At 38.1% G+C, this 16119-nt stretch overlaps 1 protein-coding gene and 1 pseudogene across 1 annotated transcript; one reads left to right on the forward strand and one right to left on the reverse strand.

Moving 5' to 3' along the window:
* Window positions 1-4105: 4105 nt before the first annotated feature.
* Window positions 4106-4930, forward strand: LOC124982818 (60S ribosomal protein L5-like; annotated as a pseudogene).
* A 3841-nt stretch (window positions 4931-8771) lies between these two features.
* Window positions 8772-12666, reverse strand: Mgp (matrix Gla protein). The gene is made up of 4 exons (XM_047549946.1): window positions 12516-12666; window positions 11077-11109; window positions 9945-10020; window positions 8772-9555 (listed from the first exon to the last, which is right to left on the reverse strand). The coding sequence occupies exons 1-4, from the start codon at window positions 12574-12576 to the stop codon at window positions 9414-9416; spliced, it is 312 nt and encodes a 103-aa protein (XP_047405902.1). The 5' UTR covers window positions 12577-12666; the 3' UTR covers window positions 8772-9413.
* Between the last annotated feature and the right edge of the window lie 3453 nt (window positions 12667-16119).

Consider the following 16119-nt stretch of genomic DNA (forward strand, 5'->3'; position numbering starts at 1 on the left):
CTAGCACCTGGTTACTCAGACATTTGAATGATAAGCGAACAGAGTTAGCAAGGCCAAGTGACTGACCTCAAATAGCACATACAATGAGTTTATTGGCTTCCTAACTCTGCATTGGAATCTCTGAAATAGCAGACTAGACTAATAAAGATGCATGCACAACAGCAGTGAATACCATTAATTTTGAAGTAGATTTTGATATCAAGCATTAAAATTCCTCCCTGGCCTTGCCTTCCAATGCCTTCCCTCACTCTGCCTCTTTTGGCTCTTGTTTCCTGATGAATCTGTTGCTAATCTATATTGGTCAGCATATTTTACTCAAAGGCAGAGCTGAAGTCATTCTCATTAAACTTCGGATGATTCATATCCCTGACAACTATTAAAATGAATGATAAAATTATTTTCGACTATTGAATTCAACAAGCTGACATTTAGAAAAGAATAAAATACACTTTGTATTTAGATTATAAAATGTGGCCCTAGAGTCAGGATGGGGGAAGATATGACTTGTTAGCAGTTTATGTTAAAAGCACTTGAAGGCTTTTACAGACCACTAGTAAAAAGCAATCACAAGAGGACCGAATGCAAGCTTAGTCTTTGCACAGATGCAACGTGATTTGGGTCATGAAAAATCACAATTAGTTGCACTCTGGGATGATCAGACAATGGGTTTTGCTTCATATTGGGTCCTATATGATAGATATTGGAAAGCAGAATGCATTCACAAGAGGATGCATGGGAGCATGAAATTGCCTGAGCAACATAGCAAATGTGGAGAATTGAAAAAAAGGAAAATGAATCCATAAAATAGACTCATTCTGTTCTGAGAGAGAATTAAGTTCAAAATGTTTAAATCAATTCAATGTAAGAAAAGGAAGGCATTATGTGCAGACAGAACTTCATAACATAGAATTTTTAAGAACAAATTGAATGACCATCTGCTACATTGGCCACATTGTATGGCACAGAGGAGGTGTATGATAAATATTTGTTAAATGCTTCATACCTGCTAGGAATGCCAATGGTTTAAAATAGTTCTTTGCAAGATGTTGATCACTACCCTTTGAAAAGAACATTCTGTGATCAAATTATCTTGCAAACCTGTGTTAATCAGATTCAAACAGATTCCATTACTTATGAACCACATAGTGTTTGATATCTATATCTGTGCCCACCCCTACTCCACTGAGGAGGTACAGACAGACAATAGAATTTGGGCATAGGACAACTTCTGGCAGAACAGAGTGGAACACTGTTCTTTAGAATACTTGTTCAGGAAACATTGATCTAAAATTTTTCTATATTTTCTTCCAATTCCTAATTCTTCTTTATATTTTCAAAAAAATAAGTGTAAATTGCCTGTGCGCATCTAATGAACTGTGTAGTTCTGGTTCTGTTTTTGTAGAAATTGTGACCATTATGTAGAAGTGTATTTACCAGTATAATGAACAAATTATCTCCTCTTTTTCAGCTCTATAATTTCTTTTTTGGTATAGTCTTATGTTTGAGGTCTAATTCACTTGGAGGAATAAGTCATAGGACTCTGGAATTTCTTCAAATAATTTTGTAATCCAAAATCATTATCCTTTAGGAACGTTTCCAAGCCTCCTTGTAAGGAGGAATTTCCCCCATAGACTGTTTAAAAGCATCTATCTAAATGTATACAGATTATTTTCCTACTTTACTTGTGGTCAGAAGGAGTGGTCATTATCCTTAGATGAAAGAGGTAGAGACAAATTTTGTGTATTGCTTTACCCAAAGTAAAGGAATCAGAGGGTTTCTAGGCAAACACCATAAAAATCTCCTGCATTAACTAAGTGAGAAAAGAGCACATTTCTTGAACAGTATTTTTCAAAGCTTAACCTCATGTTTTAACAACCCCAGATGACTCAGGTTTCTGGCTTTCTTGTTTGCTGGTTAGCTTTCAATGCCTGAATTGAGAAAACCGAGAGATGGAAAAATCCCCCAACAAGTCACCCAGTTCATTTCTTTAAAGAAATTAACAGATGAACCTCATAATGTAATCACTGCATGTGTCAATGTACTTGAGAAGGGGTAGGGGACTCCATATTCAAATCAGAGATTTTGAGGTTAATTCTAACCCTAGGACAAAATTGGAGCCTATCAAGAGATGTTCCCGTATCTTACTTCTGTTTTCCATCACACAGAATATATGAAGTAAAAAACTAAGCAATGAAGCTATGACACATTCTGACAAATTTGGACATGAAGCTAGAAAGGTGAGTGGAGAAAAGAAGCAATCATAAGACTAGAAAATGTTAGTAGCACGGTCTTTATACCCCCACATTGAACAGTGTTAGGATATGGGTTGCTTATTTGGCAAAGTGTCTCTTTTCATCTAAGGGAGTTTTAGGAAAGAGACTGAGGCAGCTGAGAGACACCAGCTTCTAACATCTGAGGGAAGGAACACCTCAGCCCTGGGCAGTGCAACACTTCGTCCATTATAGTCTACACTGGACTACTTTAGTCAAAATGTTCCAGAAATAGTGTCCTCAGGTTTCTGGTTGGTCTCTTCTCCAGGAAAAAAAAATTATAATAGTGAGTTTCTAGTCACACTTTCTGGATGCTGTGGTTGTTTTATGAAAATGTATTTCCCAGTTTTAGTGCAAAAACAATTTCCTCTTTCCTAGTTGTATAACTTCATCTTTGGTAGAGTCTCAAGTTGGAGCTCTAGTTTATGCCTAGGGCTATCCAGAGCACTTGTGGAGGTCAGTGGGACCACTACAGCTCCTGTTGCTGTAGCTGGTTGCAAGGCTACTACCAATATATGTTGTTTCCCTCTGAAATCTACCCATTCTACACTTCCCTCACTCTTAGCATATCTGGAGGCACTGGTGCCTAACTTGGTAAGGGAGATAGAGTCCTATTCCTGAGTGTTGTGTGAGCTCTTGGTCACTATGCCCTTTTCAGACCATGACTGATAGACTAGTTAATTTACTCTCATGACGGGGCTGAAGTATGAAGAAAAGCTCCAGTTGACTATCTGGGCTCCAAATACATTTTTCCTGCTTATATGGTACTACAGAAGCCTTGCGTTCATGCTTAACTACTCCTGTTAGGAAGATGACCCTTTTATTTATTACCTGGTTTCCTAGTATGAAGGACCTGGAGTTACTGGGCAGCTTCTAGAGTTTAAATGGGACTCATCCTATTTCCCATGGTGAATGTCTTTCTTCTATATGAACTGGGATATCCAGACCGATGGATTAGAATTACAGATATATATAAAAATATAGATTCCTTGTGTGCATTAAAATGATGATAGGTAGAGTTATTGCTGCTTCTATACCTTGGTTCTCAGACCCAAGTACTCTACCTTTTGGAGAAAGCACTAGATAAAATTTACTGGTTTAGGGTTATAATGCATTCAGGACAAAAGTGCCTGATTCCTGAAGGGAAAGCAGAGTGGATTAATGTGTTTTGCTCTGAACAACATCAATGGCAAGGGATTCTTCCTGCAGAAAATGTATGTCAGAAGGTACACCAGCAGTAATCAGATAAGTAGCAATGTTTTATTCCAGAGGAGGGCTTTGTAGTTCAAAGAGAGTTCTGGTTCATGAATAGATAAACAAAGGCAGTAGAGTCTAATCAGTGTTCAGAATCAAAAAGAGTTCATGATAGAGTTCACTTTCATTACAGTTCTGTATTTTTCTTTTTTTTTTTTTTTGGTGGTGCTGGGATTAAACCCAGGACCTTGTGCATGCTAGGCAAGCACTCTACCAACTGAGTTATATCCCCAGACCCCAGAGTTCCATATTTTGGCAAGGACCTGGAACAGAAGTATTAAGATGGAGGAACTGAAGGAAAGGTTAGTAATGAATGGTAATTAGGCACCCAAGAAGTCAGACTAGCTTTTCTCCCTTTTAGCTGTGCTGGGTCTGCAGGTCTGTGTTGAGTCACAGAGGCGAGTCCCTATTCTTCAGGATGGAGTTTGTTGGTGTCAAGAATAAGGACTACTGCGACTGGGGTTGTGGCTCAGTGGCAGAGTGCTCGCCTAGCATGTGTGAAGCACTGGGTTTGAGTCTCAGCACTGCATATAAATAAACGAATAAAATGAAGGTCTATCAACAACTAAAAAAAATTTTTAAAAAAGAATAAGGCCTACTGTAAAAGGTATCAAGAGGAATTTAGAAGAACACGAGAGGACAAAACTTATTACTATACTCACAGACACTTGGTGATCCAAGGAAAAAATAAGTACATACTCAAGTACAGGATGACAGTTCTTGTAACTAACAGAAATATCATTTGTCAGATTTCTTATGCCTATACAGGAGGGGATATGATAGCTTGCACAGCATATGCATATGTACTACCAAAATATGGTGTGAAATTTGGCCTGACAAATTATGTTGCAGGATATTATACTGGCCTGTTGCTGGCCTGCAGTCTTCTCAATAGGTTTGGCATGGACAAGACCTATAAAGGCCAAGAGGAGGTGACTGGAGACTAATACAATGTGGTAAGCATTAATAGTCAACCTGATGTCTTCACTTGCTGTTTGGATTCAGGTCTTCCAAGAACTACAACTGGCAATAAAGTTTTTGGGGCCCTAAAGGGAGCTGTGGGTGCAGGCTAGTCTATTTCTCATAGTACCAAACGATTCCCTGGGTATGATTCTGAAAGCAAGGAGTTCAATGCAGAAGTACATCAGAAGCACATCACGTGTCAGAATGTTGCAGATGATGTGCATTATCTGATCAAAGAAGGTGAAGACACTGAAAAGACAATTCTCTCAGTACATAAAGAACAATGTTACTCCAGACATGATGAAAGCTCATTCTGCTATAACAAGAGAGAGAATCTAGTCTCTGAAAAGAAACCCAATAAAGAAGCTAAAAAGAAGAGGTGGAACCGTCCCCAAATGTCCTTTCCCCAGAAGAAAGGTCAGGAATGGGCTGCTGTGAGCTAAACCAAACAAGTTTTTCTATGAAGATTTTTCAGATAAAGACAACAAATAACCTTATTGAGCAAGCAAAGAAAGAAAAAAAGAAAAGAAGTCAGACTAGAGCAACAGATTACTTAAAGTTTCCCTTCATTAAAAAGTTAAGGGTAAGGATGAAAATGGTTCTCAAGAATGCTACCACTACTGCTACCAAATAAGAATTTAGGTTTAGCTTCATTCTCATGTGGATTATTTTGGCTGCATGAATTCCAAATCCAGTTGAGTATAAAACTAAGTCATGAATTTTCTTAAACCAAAATAAACTTTCCTGGCCCAGTCTTTTATGAAAATAGATACTTGGTCAGCATAGTTAGACATGGCCTGGTAGAGGAGAGAGGAAGAGTGGCGTGGGTACAAATTGATCAGTGGTATGGGTTCTGTTTAGCTCTAAGTCCAGCTGTCAGCTTTCCATAGTCAATGAGAGTTGCTCAGGATATAAGTAGAAATCCCCAAAGAGGGATTTGTTGTCATTTCTTAATATTCAGAGTTATAGTAGCAGTATACTGTGATAGAAAGTGACAATAGAAATAGCTAATATTTATTGAGCGCTTACTCTGTGCCAGGCAGTGTCTTATGTATTTTACATGTATTAATTTATTTAATATTGGCAACAACTGTGAGTTAGGTACTAGAATAATCTTATTTTGAAGAAAAGAAAACTAAGGCCCAGTGGAATTTATTAACTTGCCCAGGATGGACACAGTTCTAAGTGGTAAATCTTGGGTAAAAACTCACTCCCAAAGCCTTATTCTCAAATTCTTTCTTAAGAAACTAAATTGCTTTTATGTGTAGCAACAGAGTACTGTGTTTAAACACTCTCTGGTTCTCAGGATGAAGTACTCCATGAAAGCCCTTACCAAGTGAAAGGGTCAGAAAATAAGATTTATGACTTATCATTTCATGTGTCTTGGTTCTGAAAAGTAAGGAGATAGAAAATCAAATCATAGAACTGACAAGGTAGACAGAAAAATTTTGACTGAGGTGGGAACTGCATTAAAAGAAGCTTCATAAGATTGGAAAGTGTGCCACTGGGAGATTGGTAAAATATATGGGAGCTTTGTACAGAACCCTTTAAAAAGTTGGATTAAAAATCTAAGGAATTAGATTTTATTAGGCCCATACAAACAAATTTCTTAAGATCATTACATGTCCCTGGAAGAGTCGGTTTGCCTTTAAGTCCTCAAATGTAAAATGAGGGGGATGAATTAAATTACTTCTGGACTCTGTTCCAACTCAAAAACTGTAACTCTAGCACTATGGATGATAAAACAAGAGATGTGGAGGTAGAAGACCTTGGTCTCACTACTTACCACTCAAATGACCATCACAGATTTGGTTCCCTGTGAAACAGACTCTAAGAGATTTGTGTGCAGGTAGTTCATTGAGGAACAACATCTGAAAGGAATGAGAGAAGTAGGGCTGAGCAGAGTGGGCATTTGAACTGTGATGTAATTGCAGTAAATATTTCAGCCAATTTTATGGGGAAATTCTGAGACTGGGATAACTATTCAAAGTAGTCCTACTCGAATTAATGAACTTTTAGCCAAGGTAGGTCTCCCTTCACCCAAGAAACAACTAAAACAACTAAAGAAACAGAAAATACACATGGAATAATAATTTTCAAGACCCTGACATCAAGCAATGAAAGATGATCTCTTGTGAGATAAGAAAAAATAAAGTGAATTCTTGCATGACTTCATCTTTCATTAAGTGAGGGAATAGTGACTGGAATGAATTTAGGACTAGGATTATTGTCTGTTCCTACCACCTAATCATGGGTGCAGTACTCAGAAGGGTGTTGGCTCAGTGTGGGGAAATAATTATCTCTAGACTAAATACTGTTCTGGTCTCATTTAAAAGCAAGACTTAAAAGAATCAAGCTTTCCCCAAGCAATTTAACTGAATCCTAGAGCAAAGCTAAGAACACAAGCATATCCAGCACACAAAAAGGTCAACTTTACAATGCCTGGCATCAAGTAAAAGATGACAATGATTCAGACAAGTAGAAAACTGTGATCCATAGAAGGATCTGGATTGATCCAGAACTGACACAGATATTAGAATTTGTTGGGAGCTGTGCCAGCCAGAATGGCGCCTGATCACATCGGCAGTGAGGAGGTTAATTAACATAAGCACACTCAGGTGATTTATCACTGGCCATATTCAGTTAAGTCCCCGCGCACAACTCGTGCACAGGTGTTCCCAAGCATGCCTGCTTGGGCCTGCTCGTTTTAACCCTTGCCGTGATAGGGCAGCTGGCTCCTCGCCTGATTGCAACTGGCGTGGCCCCACCCTCCGCCTCCTGGAGGGAATATAAGCGGGCAGTGGGCAGGGGCGCAAGAGAAAGAAGCTAGCAGAAAGCAGAAAGAAGCCGAGTAGAAGCCATTAGCAGAAAGGAAGAAGAAGCGGCAAGCAGATAGAAAACACCTCTGAAAAGAAGCACCTCAGATAGACGCACCCTTAGTTCACAGGATGCAGGACGCACCTTTAAGAAGAAGCAGCAGAACTAAGAAGAAATAGATCTCTGATAAGCGTAGAAGCCTCTCTTTCTCTAAAACTTTCTCTCTAAGCAAAGTTTCTCTTCCTGATAAGCAAAGTTTCTCTTCCTCTAAGCAAAGTCTCTTCCTGATAAGCAAAGTTTCTCTTCCTCTATGCAAAACCCATCTTTCTCTCAGTCTCTCTTCCTCTATAAATTAGTGAATATAGGAAAAATAGTTTATTTCCAGGCCCCTCCGATAAATACCTGCGCAATTGTTGCCGAGTGCGGCAACAAGAATTAGCAGCTAAGGACGTTAAAATAGTTATAGTAAAACATCATGTTGTATTTCTTAATATATATGATAAAAATATATTTGAAAAGAAAAAAAAAGTTTATGCCTACAAGCACTAAAAAAAAGATAAGTAGGAATATGGAAGATATAAAATATCCAAGTCAATCTTATAGTGATAAAAAATGGTGTCTGAAATTCATAGACATTAGATGAAATTAGTAGTAAATTTTAAATAACCTAATAAAATGTTAATAGAAAGTGTCAAAAATGAAGTGGAAAGGGAAATATTACAAAATAAAAAGGGAGTTGTGGGACTACTTCAAGTGGTCAAATGTATAAGTCACTGAAACCTCCAAAGGAGAAAAAGAGGAAGGGGAAATATTTGAAGAGAAAATTGGTGAAAAGTTTCTAAATTTAATACAATCCAATAAGCCCCAAGAACAAGAAAAAGAAATAAAACCACACCAAAGTGCCTTATTATCAATTTTATTAAAGTCAACAATAGGAAGAAAAATCTTACAGGGGAGATAAAAGACATGGTAGTACTGAGGAACAAAGGTATGAATGACAATGGACTTTACATCAGCATGCAGTGTAGAAGACTGGAATAACATCTTAAAGAACTGAAAGAAAAAACTGGCAACTTTGAATTTGATATACAGTGAAAAATATTTTTCAAAAAGGAAGGCAAACTAACCACAACAAAAAAAGAATTCAACAGAACTGCATCACAAGATATGTTAAAGGAAGTTCTTCAGGCAGAAGGGAAATGACACCAGATGGAAATTTGAAGGTATACAAGAGGATAAAGTATACTAGAAGTAGAAACTACATGAATACATGTATGTGATATTTTTATGATTAGCTAAATGTTTTAAAAAAACTGTTTAAAGCAAGATACTAAAATGTACTGTAAAATATACAACATACATCAAAGCAAAAAAAAATGGGGTATTTAAGCTATTTAAATATAATGTGATTATTGATACAGTAAGGTTTAAGTTGATCATCTTGCCATTTGTTTTCTATTTGCTCTATTTTTATTATCGTCTTTCTTCCTTTTTACCTCTTTCTGGATTACTGATCCAGAGGGCACTTTTTTTTTTTTAACCTTGATGTATAAGAGATAAACAACAAATGGAGTGATCCCAAATTTCAGGAATTTACAAACTGTTTCCCTAGCTTTGTCCTTGGTGTGGACATCTCTACCCTTGTTTATCTGATGTCACATAAACAGAAAAACACAAAATAGGAAAAAATCCATTCACTAATCCCAACGTAGAGAGGATCTGGTGAATTGTGGTTGGGTCAGTGCCTTCTAGATTTTATTTTTTCTACATAGTTAGGCTTCTAATCAACACCAGAGACAAGATTAATAGAATCTCCTATTCTGGGTCAGGTGGGCCATGGTTCAACAATCTCAGCATTTTCCCAGAAGAAATCAGATTCATAAAATGAAAGTTCTCAAACCAGAAGTTTATTGTGTGAAACCACTCATCTTAACACACTGCACTTTTGTTACTTATAACTCTGGGTGCAGGAAGGAGGGGTGCAGCCAGGTAAGAGGTTATGTAGAAAACAAGCATCATATATGTGTCTATGTATTTCTGTAATGCTATTGCAGGGGGATATAAAACCAGGCTTCAGACTCCAGAAGAAAAGATATTTTTTTTCCCATTTCATTTGGTCCCTCGACGCTGCCTAAAGTAGCGGTTGTAGGCGGCATTGTATCCATACATCAGGGCATAGCGTTCGCATAGTTTGAAGTCATCACAGGCTTCCCGATTGATCTCATAGGCAGGCTTGCTGCGCTCTCGGACCCTGAAAGTGGAAAGAGGCCAAAATTGAGGAGCACAAAGAAAGTGAGAAAATAAGAAAAAAGAAAAGTAAAAAAAAAAAAAAAAAAAGAAAGTACAAGGAATAGTGGAGAGAGCCTTTGCCCCCAATGTTAAGAGATATTTACAAAACAGTTTTGTTTATTTTTAAAATGGAAACAGAAATATTCTTTCTGTCCTTTCTCTCCTCCTTCTCTCTCTGCATCTTTCAATAGAGTCAGTTGTTTTCTGTAGACTGTCTTGAAATCAAAGAATTTTAAGACACAATCAGATGTCTATGATGAAATTTGTGTGATAAAAACCTGTTTCTCACTCCTTCAGACAGGTGATGCTATGATGGGAGAAATGAGACCCTCAACAAGACCTGTCACCCACCTCTCTTGGGCTTTCGCTCTCCATCTCTGCTGCGGGGACATAAAAGTGTTGGCATTCCTCCTGTTAATGAAGGGATCTTAAAACAGAAAATAAATGAATACAACTTTAGGGAAACAGTAGCTGAAAATATTTTCATGAATATCCCTGGTACAAATTTATTTGAAAGCTCATAAATTCATGGTATTTTATGTCATTTGAGATAGGCAAAAATCAAAGCAGAAGATAAAGCTAATTTCATAAACCCCCTGAGCATAGTAAATGAATAATCCATTTATATGTCTTAGAGACTTGCCACACCGGCCACAAAATTTTTCTTTGGTTGTCTTTGGGCAGGGACTTTGCCTTTCTTGCTTTTGGTAAATCCCACTCTGTGGGCTTTTTATTTTTTTGGGTACTGGGGATTGAACTCAGGGGCAATCGGCTACTAAGCCACATCCCCAGTCCTATTTTGTATTTTATTTAGAGATAGGGTCTCACTGAGTGCCTCACTTTTGCTGAGGCTGGATTTGAACTCTCAATCCTCCTGCCTCAGCCTCCCTAGCATCTGGTATTACAGACTGTGTGCGGCCAAACAACCTCTGTTTGCTTTTAATTTATTTGAGGAGAAATACTCTCTGTCCTGAGGATTTACAAAACATAACTTAGAATACAGTATGTGAGCAGTTTAAACACTAAAAATAATGAACAATTGAGAAATGAGAGTCTCCCACCATACTCAGTCTCCTACCACACTCAGTCTTTGTAAGTCCAGATACTACTCAACAGCGTTCAGCTTAATGCTGACACCGTGGTCTCCCAGTTGACTTGGCCTTCCACTCTGTACTTCACCATTTGTCTTTTCTCCTCCTTTTCCATTTGTGTGGTTGATGTGGTGCCAACTTAAAATTTCCAAATGAGATCTTATGGCTCCTAAGTTTGTTGAATGCAGTTTAAATGTCATATTATACTACTGCAAGCTTTAAACATTGCTCATTTGGTGGTTTTTACAGTCATTGGATTTTAAAATTTAGTTTTCCAAAGGAGGCCCTCTTTTTCCTCCTTGTTATTTGTCTTACCACTTCATTTATTTAAAAATAGGGAGAGATTCTTTAATGCAGAAGATTTAAAATAAGGAAATCAAGTATTCACTTACTAATTTCATATGATTCCATGCTTTCATGGGATTCTGGAATTAAAAAAAAGATTCATTATATAATTAGTTTTCAGACACTACAATAGTCTAAAAAGAAGTCTACATGGAGAGGAGAGAGTAAAAAATGTGAATAATATATTTAGCAATGTGGTTAATACAAATTTCAGGAATTAACAAGCTGCTTGCCTAGCTCTGTCCTTGCTGTGGACATCTCTTTCCTTGTTTATCTGATGTTGAAAGAGGTAGTGGCCTGTCTTGGCTAAGATTTCCCCAGTACTATGAGGTCTTAAGTAAAATAATACATGTTAAGTGCTGCACAGAAGTGTCCAGAGGGCTTTCTCCTCTGATTTATTCAGGGCCTGTTTGAGAATAGGGTCAAGGAAGTTATAGGAGGTATAGAAAACAGCCAGGTCTCTCCAGGCAGGAGAACTCCAGGGTCCTTGCTCTGCTGGACTTTACCAGAACAAGTTTCTAAGAGGTTCTGAAAGCCTCATAGGAATGTATTAAATTGGCAGCCGCAGAAACCACTGAATTCAGCTGACAACTCATACTGGGCACAATGCCAGTGCAGAGAGGATGTCAAAGCACAAGTTTCTTCTTTCCACTCTTCTCCTGAGTACAACAGGTAAATCTGACAATAAAAGGCACATATATGTACATATATATATATATATATATATATATATATACATGTATGCATAAATTAGTTTGAAAAGTTAAAAAGGAGGTGACAAAATCAAATCTTAAACAGGAAATTTGTGAATAATTTCAAGGGTCAGAAGCATAATGCTCAGCATTGTTAATGTAATTTAGGCTTAAAACTGCTAAAAGATTGAGGTATTTGAAGCAGCATTATGTAAATAGTTTCACTTGAAATTTCCTTCTATACTCTTTGAATAAACACAGATATATTTAACAACATAGAAAACAGAAGAAAATTATTCATTTTTTGACAAGAGAAGTTATGAAATAGTTTTTTTCCTGGAATTTTTTAAATGTAAAACTTTGCTTTAAAATTAATTCACTGAACCAATGTAGCAAGTTCATGACATTGTCCTGTCCTCAGAAAGGACTGTACTTAAAATTCCCTGTACAAGCTGGTTTTCTTAAAGGTAAATGATTCAACCTGTAATATCCTTAACCCATCGATCCCAAAGTCTTTACACAGCCTTAAAAATGAGAGTTGGGAATCTGATATCTTCTTCCTAAAATATCTAAGTTTCTAGGTGTACAGAGACTTAGCACCGAAAGGATTTAACTGTTATGTTCTTAGAAGTGCCTGGATATTTACAATATAAAATAGACTTGTTGGAACTGATCAGTATCCACTGAGACTCAGAGAGAAAGAGGGAAGCAGAGGAGGGAGAGGAAAAGTGGAAGTAAACAGAAGTCAGAGACAGAAAAGGAAATCCAGAGAGATGGCAGGGAGAGTTTCTCACCATAACATAAAGTTACCACCGCTAAGGTAGCCACAATGGTGAGAAGGAGCAGGCTCTTCATGATCTCTTGGGTGTGCTGGGGGTGGCCCTCGGTCTTGCACAGCAGCAGTAGGCAGAGGCTCCTACAGGCTGTTAGGGAAAGGCTGAGGGGTTTTTATAAGAACCAGAGCGGCTGAAAGGGGAGGAACCAGTGGGAGAGGGCTGGAAAAGGTGGAGTCGGGTTGGCACTAAACTAGCACTGGGACTTTTCCCAAATGTTCATTCCTTCCAGATATGATCTACTCGGAGTGGGCAGTTTTCCCTCACTCCTGGTCCTGGCTGTGCCACAGCAGGATGCTGCCCTGGTGCAGAGGTTGTGGACACCCTATGTTTGGGGCCAGGCCTGGGCAAAGATCCACGAAGAGGGGAGTTGCCACAAACAAATGTTTGCTTTTCTAATTTCTTCTCTGATCTACCCTCCTGGCCCTGACTGCTGGCCTCTGGGGCTTGATTCACAGACAGATCCATAGTGTTCTGTTTGTTCCCTAGATGGAGGAGAAGGACAGGCCCCTGGGTGGGGGTGGGGGAAGAGAACCTCACTTCCTGAACTTAGACATCTTCACTGTAAGGCTGAATTACCAATTCTACAACCATCAGGCATTTGCCTGGTAAGATGCACCTTTTGCATTTTTCTAAGGGCTCAGCAGGCTACAGATGCCCAGAGACCCCATCAGTTCTGTTTCCTTAATTAGCTCCCTTGTAACTTATCTAGTTTAGTGATGTTAGTCCAAACCTCTGCAGCAATGCTCTCTTAGGTTGATAACATTGGATGGAGAAAGTAGAACAAGGACAGGGGCTGGGACTATAGCTCAGTTGGTAGGGTGCTTTCCTTGTAAGCATGAGGCCCTGGGTTTAATCCCCAGCACTGTCAGAAAACAAAACAAAAAAAGTGCAACAAGGAGAAGAGGGTTCTGGTTTTCTGAAGGCATTGTACTGCTAATGAATTCAAGTGACTTTTAGTGAGTTGTAGAGTAGATACAAAGTACTTTGTTAGATGCTATATGGAAGCTATAGACAAACAAGACACACCCCTCAGTAGTAATAGCTTCAGACTGGATTTTGCTCCTAGGCTGTAGTACATCCTCACATACAGGTCTTCACAGACGTGCATTTTTACAATACACTGAGGCCCTGGAGATCTGTGACTTTTCTTAAGGAGGATTTCAACTTGTTGCCTCTGGTTATCTTGTAGATCTTTCTTTCTCTTTCCTTCTCGGGCAATCTTACAACCTTTTCCACCTGATGCATCTTTGTCATTAGAGAACCCAGGAGTTTTCTTTGCAGACAAACAGACCTGAATCTTAGAGCAGCTTGTGGACCTCTTGGGCAAAACAGCAAAAGGGCTGGGCTGCCGGTGGGTGACTACACTTTTCAGTTTTGATTTATTTCAAGGAGCAGTGATGGATCATTGGACGGAGCTTTCATAAATACTAAAAGATTCCCTGTTAAAACAAAATAGCTGCTGGGTGCCGTGGCACACGCCTGTAATCCCAGTGGCTTGGTAGGCTGAGCAGAAGGACAGAGAGTTCAAAGCCAGCCTCAGCAAAAGCGAGGCACTAAGCAACTCAGTGAGACCCTGTCTCTAAATAAAATACAAAATAGGACTGGGATGTAGTTGAGTGCCCCTGAGTTCAATTCTGATTACCCTCCCCACAACAAAACCAAAACAAAAGAGCTTAATTGTAACCCAGAAAATTATGTTTCTGAGAGACTAATAAAATTCAGGTTTCCCCTCCAATTTTTTTTTCATGCTAAGACAAATTCTTTTTGATAAAATCTTCAAGATGATCTCAGAGAAAGGCAATGTATATCTATCTCTGGCAAATTCAACAATCACAATGTCCACTAACAAGGCTGATGGTCATTCCCCTCTTTAAATCACAAACTCTCTTTCAGGGTTGCTCCTGAGTCCTTTTTCCAATATAAACCACTCAAATCATTATGTTATCAATAAATAAATTAAGTGTGGGAGCCATTTTCCTACATTGCATGATTTTGGAAGAACAACTAGCTATGGATAAGTATTATATATATAATCAGCTCAGTTAACATACTATCATGCAAATAGATTTCAAATGTTTGACCCTTAAAATAAGCAAGTTATTCATGTCCTAATCCTATTTCTAGAATTAAAGAGAATTCTCGGGCTGGGGAGATAGTTCAGTTGGTAGAGTGCTTGCCTTGCAAGCACAAGGCCCTGGGTTCAGTCCCCAGCACCGCAAAAAAAAAAAAAAAAGGAGAATTCTCCCCCCTTTCACTGTCATACACCAGTGATTTTTTTTAAAAAAGCAAATATATATATATATATATATATATTTTTTTTTTTTTTTTTTTTTTTTTTTTTTTTGGTCTCACTAGGTTGCTTAGGACCTCGATAAGTTGCTAAGTCTGGTCTTGAACTTTTGATCCTCTTGCCTCAGCCTCCCTAGCCTCTGGGAATACAGTTACACACCATTGTGCCCAGCTAAAAAAAGTAAAATTCTAATCAATATAACTGTTGTACATATTTATGGAGCACAGTAATATTTCAATACACATAGGCAAATGTATAATGATCACATCAGGATAACTGGTATGTTCTTCACTGCATGTACATTAGCTCAGTCTTTTCCAGCCAGGTTCCAGATGCTTCCTCTATTCTCAAGTTCAAAGGGCAACTGTGCTCTTTCAGTCTTCTGACATCACAATTGTTTATTTTTATACTCTCTGAACCAAACTTGAAAATCTTATCCTTCTTTTCCCAATTAAGTTTTTCATCTTTTATCACGAGTTGTTTTATTACTGCTTCCACTGTATTTTGGGGCTTATAAACATTAGTCTTTACCATTTTGGTTTTTCTAAGGTTCGCACTTTCTTTTGGGAGCTGCCCCTCACCAGTGTCTGTCTTTGTTTTTCACTGTTCTCCCTTCTCTTCCTGAGCTCTTTTATGGTCAATCCCATTATATGTGACTCATAAAAATTACTAATGTGTGGAAGAATTCAGAACCCATCTTTTTCTCTTCCTCTTATGTCACTTCCTGTCTCAAAGACAATGTTGCAGATGCAAACTTCATTTGTATGCTTTTTTGTTGTTGTTGCTGAGAATTGAACCTAATACCTCATACATGCTAGACAAGTGCTCTACCACTGAGCTACATCCCCAGTCCAAGTTGGTCATATGTTTTTATAAAGAGGGCTGGGACCACTCATGAAGCAGGAATCGCACTTTGCATTGGAAGTGGCCAAGACTGATTCCTCTGAATGAACAAAGAAGAAAAGAATGAATGCAGAATGAAAGTAAAGGGTGCAAAACGAGAAGAGCCTTGCAGATTCAGGTTGCTGGGTAGATAGAGTTCGAGTTATAAAGAGGAAAATTTTGAGAGAGTTTTAGGATGTGAGACATATTTAAAATGAGACATGGGAAAAAACAGTTAAGAACTACCTTGGTTGTAAAAGGATTATCTGGGATTATAAAACACTGAGAATTATCAGGAAATATTAGAATCTTAAAAATTAATTTTTATTTATAATTTTCATTTTCTTAATTGGAATATCTTTTTTAAATTCATTTTTATTGTAAACAAAT

The sequence above is a fragment of the Sciurus carolinensis genome, chromosome 4 (assembly GCF_902686445.1).
Source record: "Sciurus carolinensis chromosome 4, mSciCar1.2, whole genome shotgun sequence".
NCBI lineage: Eukaryota > Metazoa > Chordata > Mammalia > Rodentia > Sciuridae > Sciurus > Sciurus carolinensis.

What these genes read in the sequence shown, in the direction of transcription:
- Mgp (XM_047549946.1), bottom strand. Translation starts at nt 12,576, where the DNA reads ATGAAGAGCCTGCTCCTTCTCACCATTGTGGCTACCTTAGCGGTGGTA. An exon ending in GGTGGTAACTTTATGTTATG is followed by an intron (nt 11,110 to 12,515) that starts GTGAGAAACTCT and finishes TTTTAATTCCAG; the next exon opens with AATCCCATGAAAGCATGGAA. An exon ending in AGAGCGAAAGCCCAAGAGAG is followed by an intron (nt 9,556 to 9,944) that starts GTGGGTGACAGG and finishes TTCCACTTTCAG; the next exon opens with GGTCCGAGAGCGCAGCAAGC.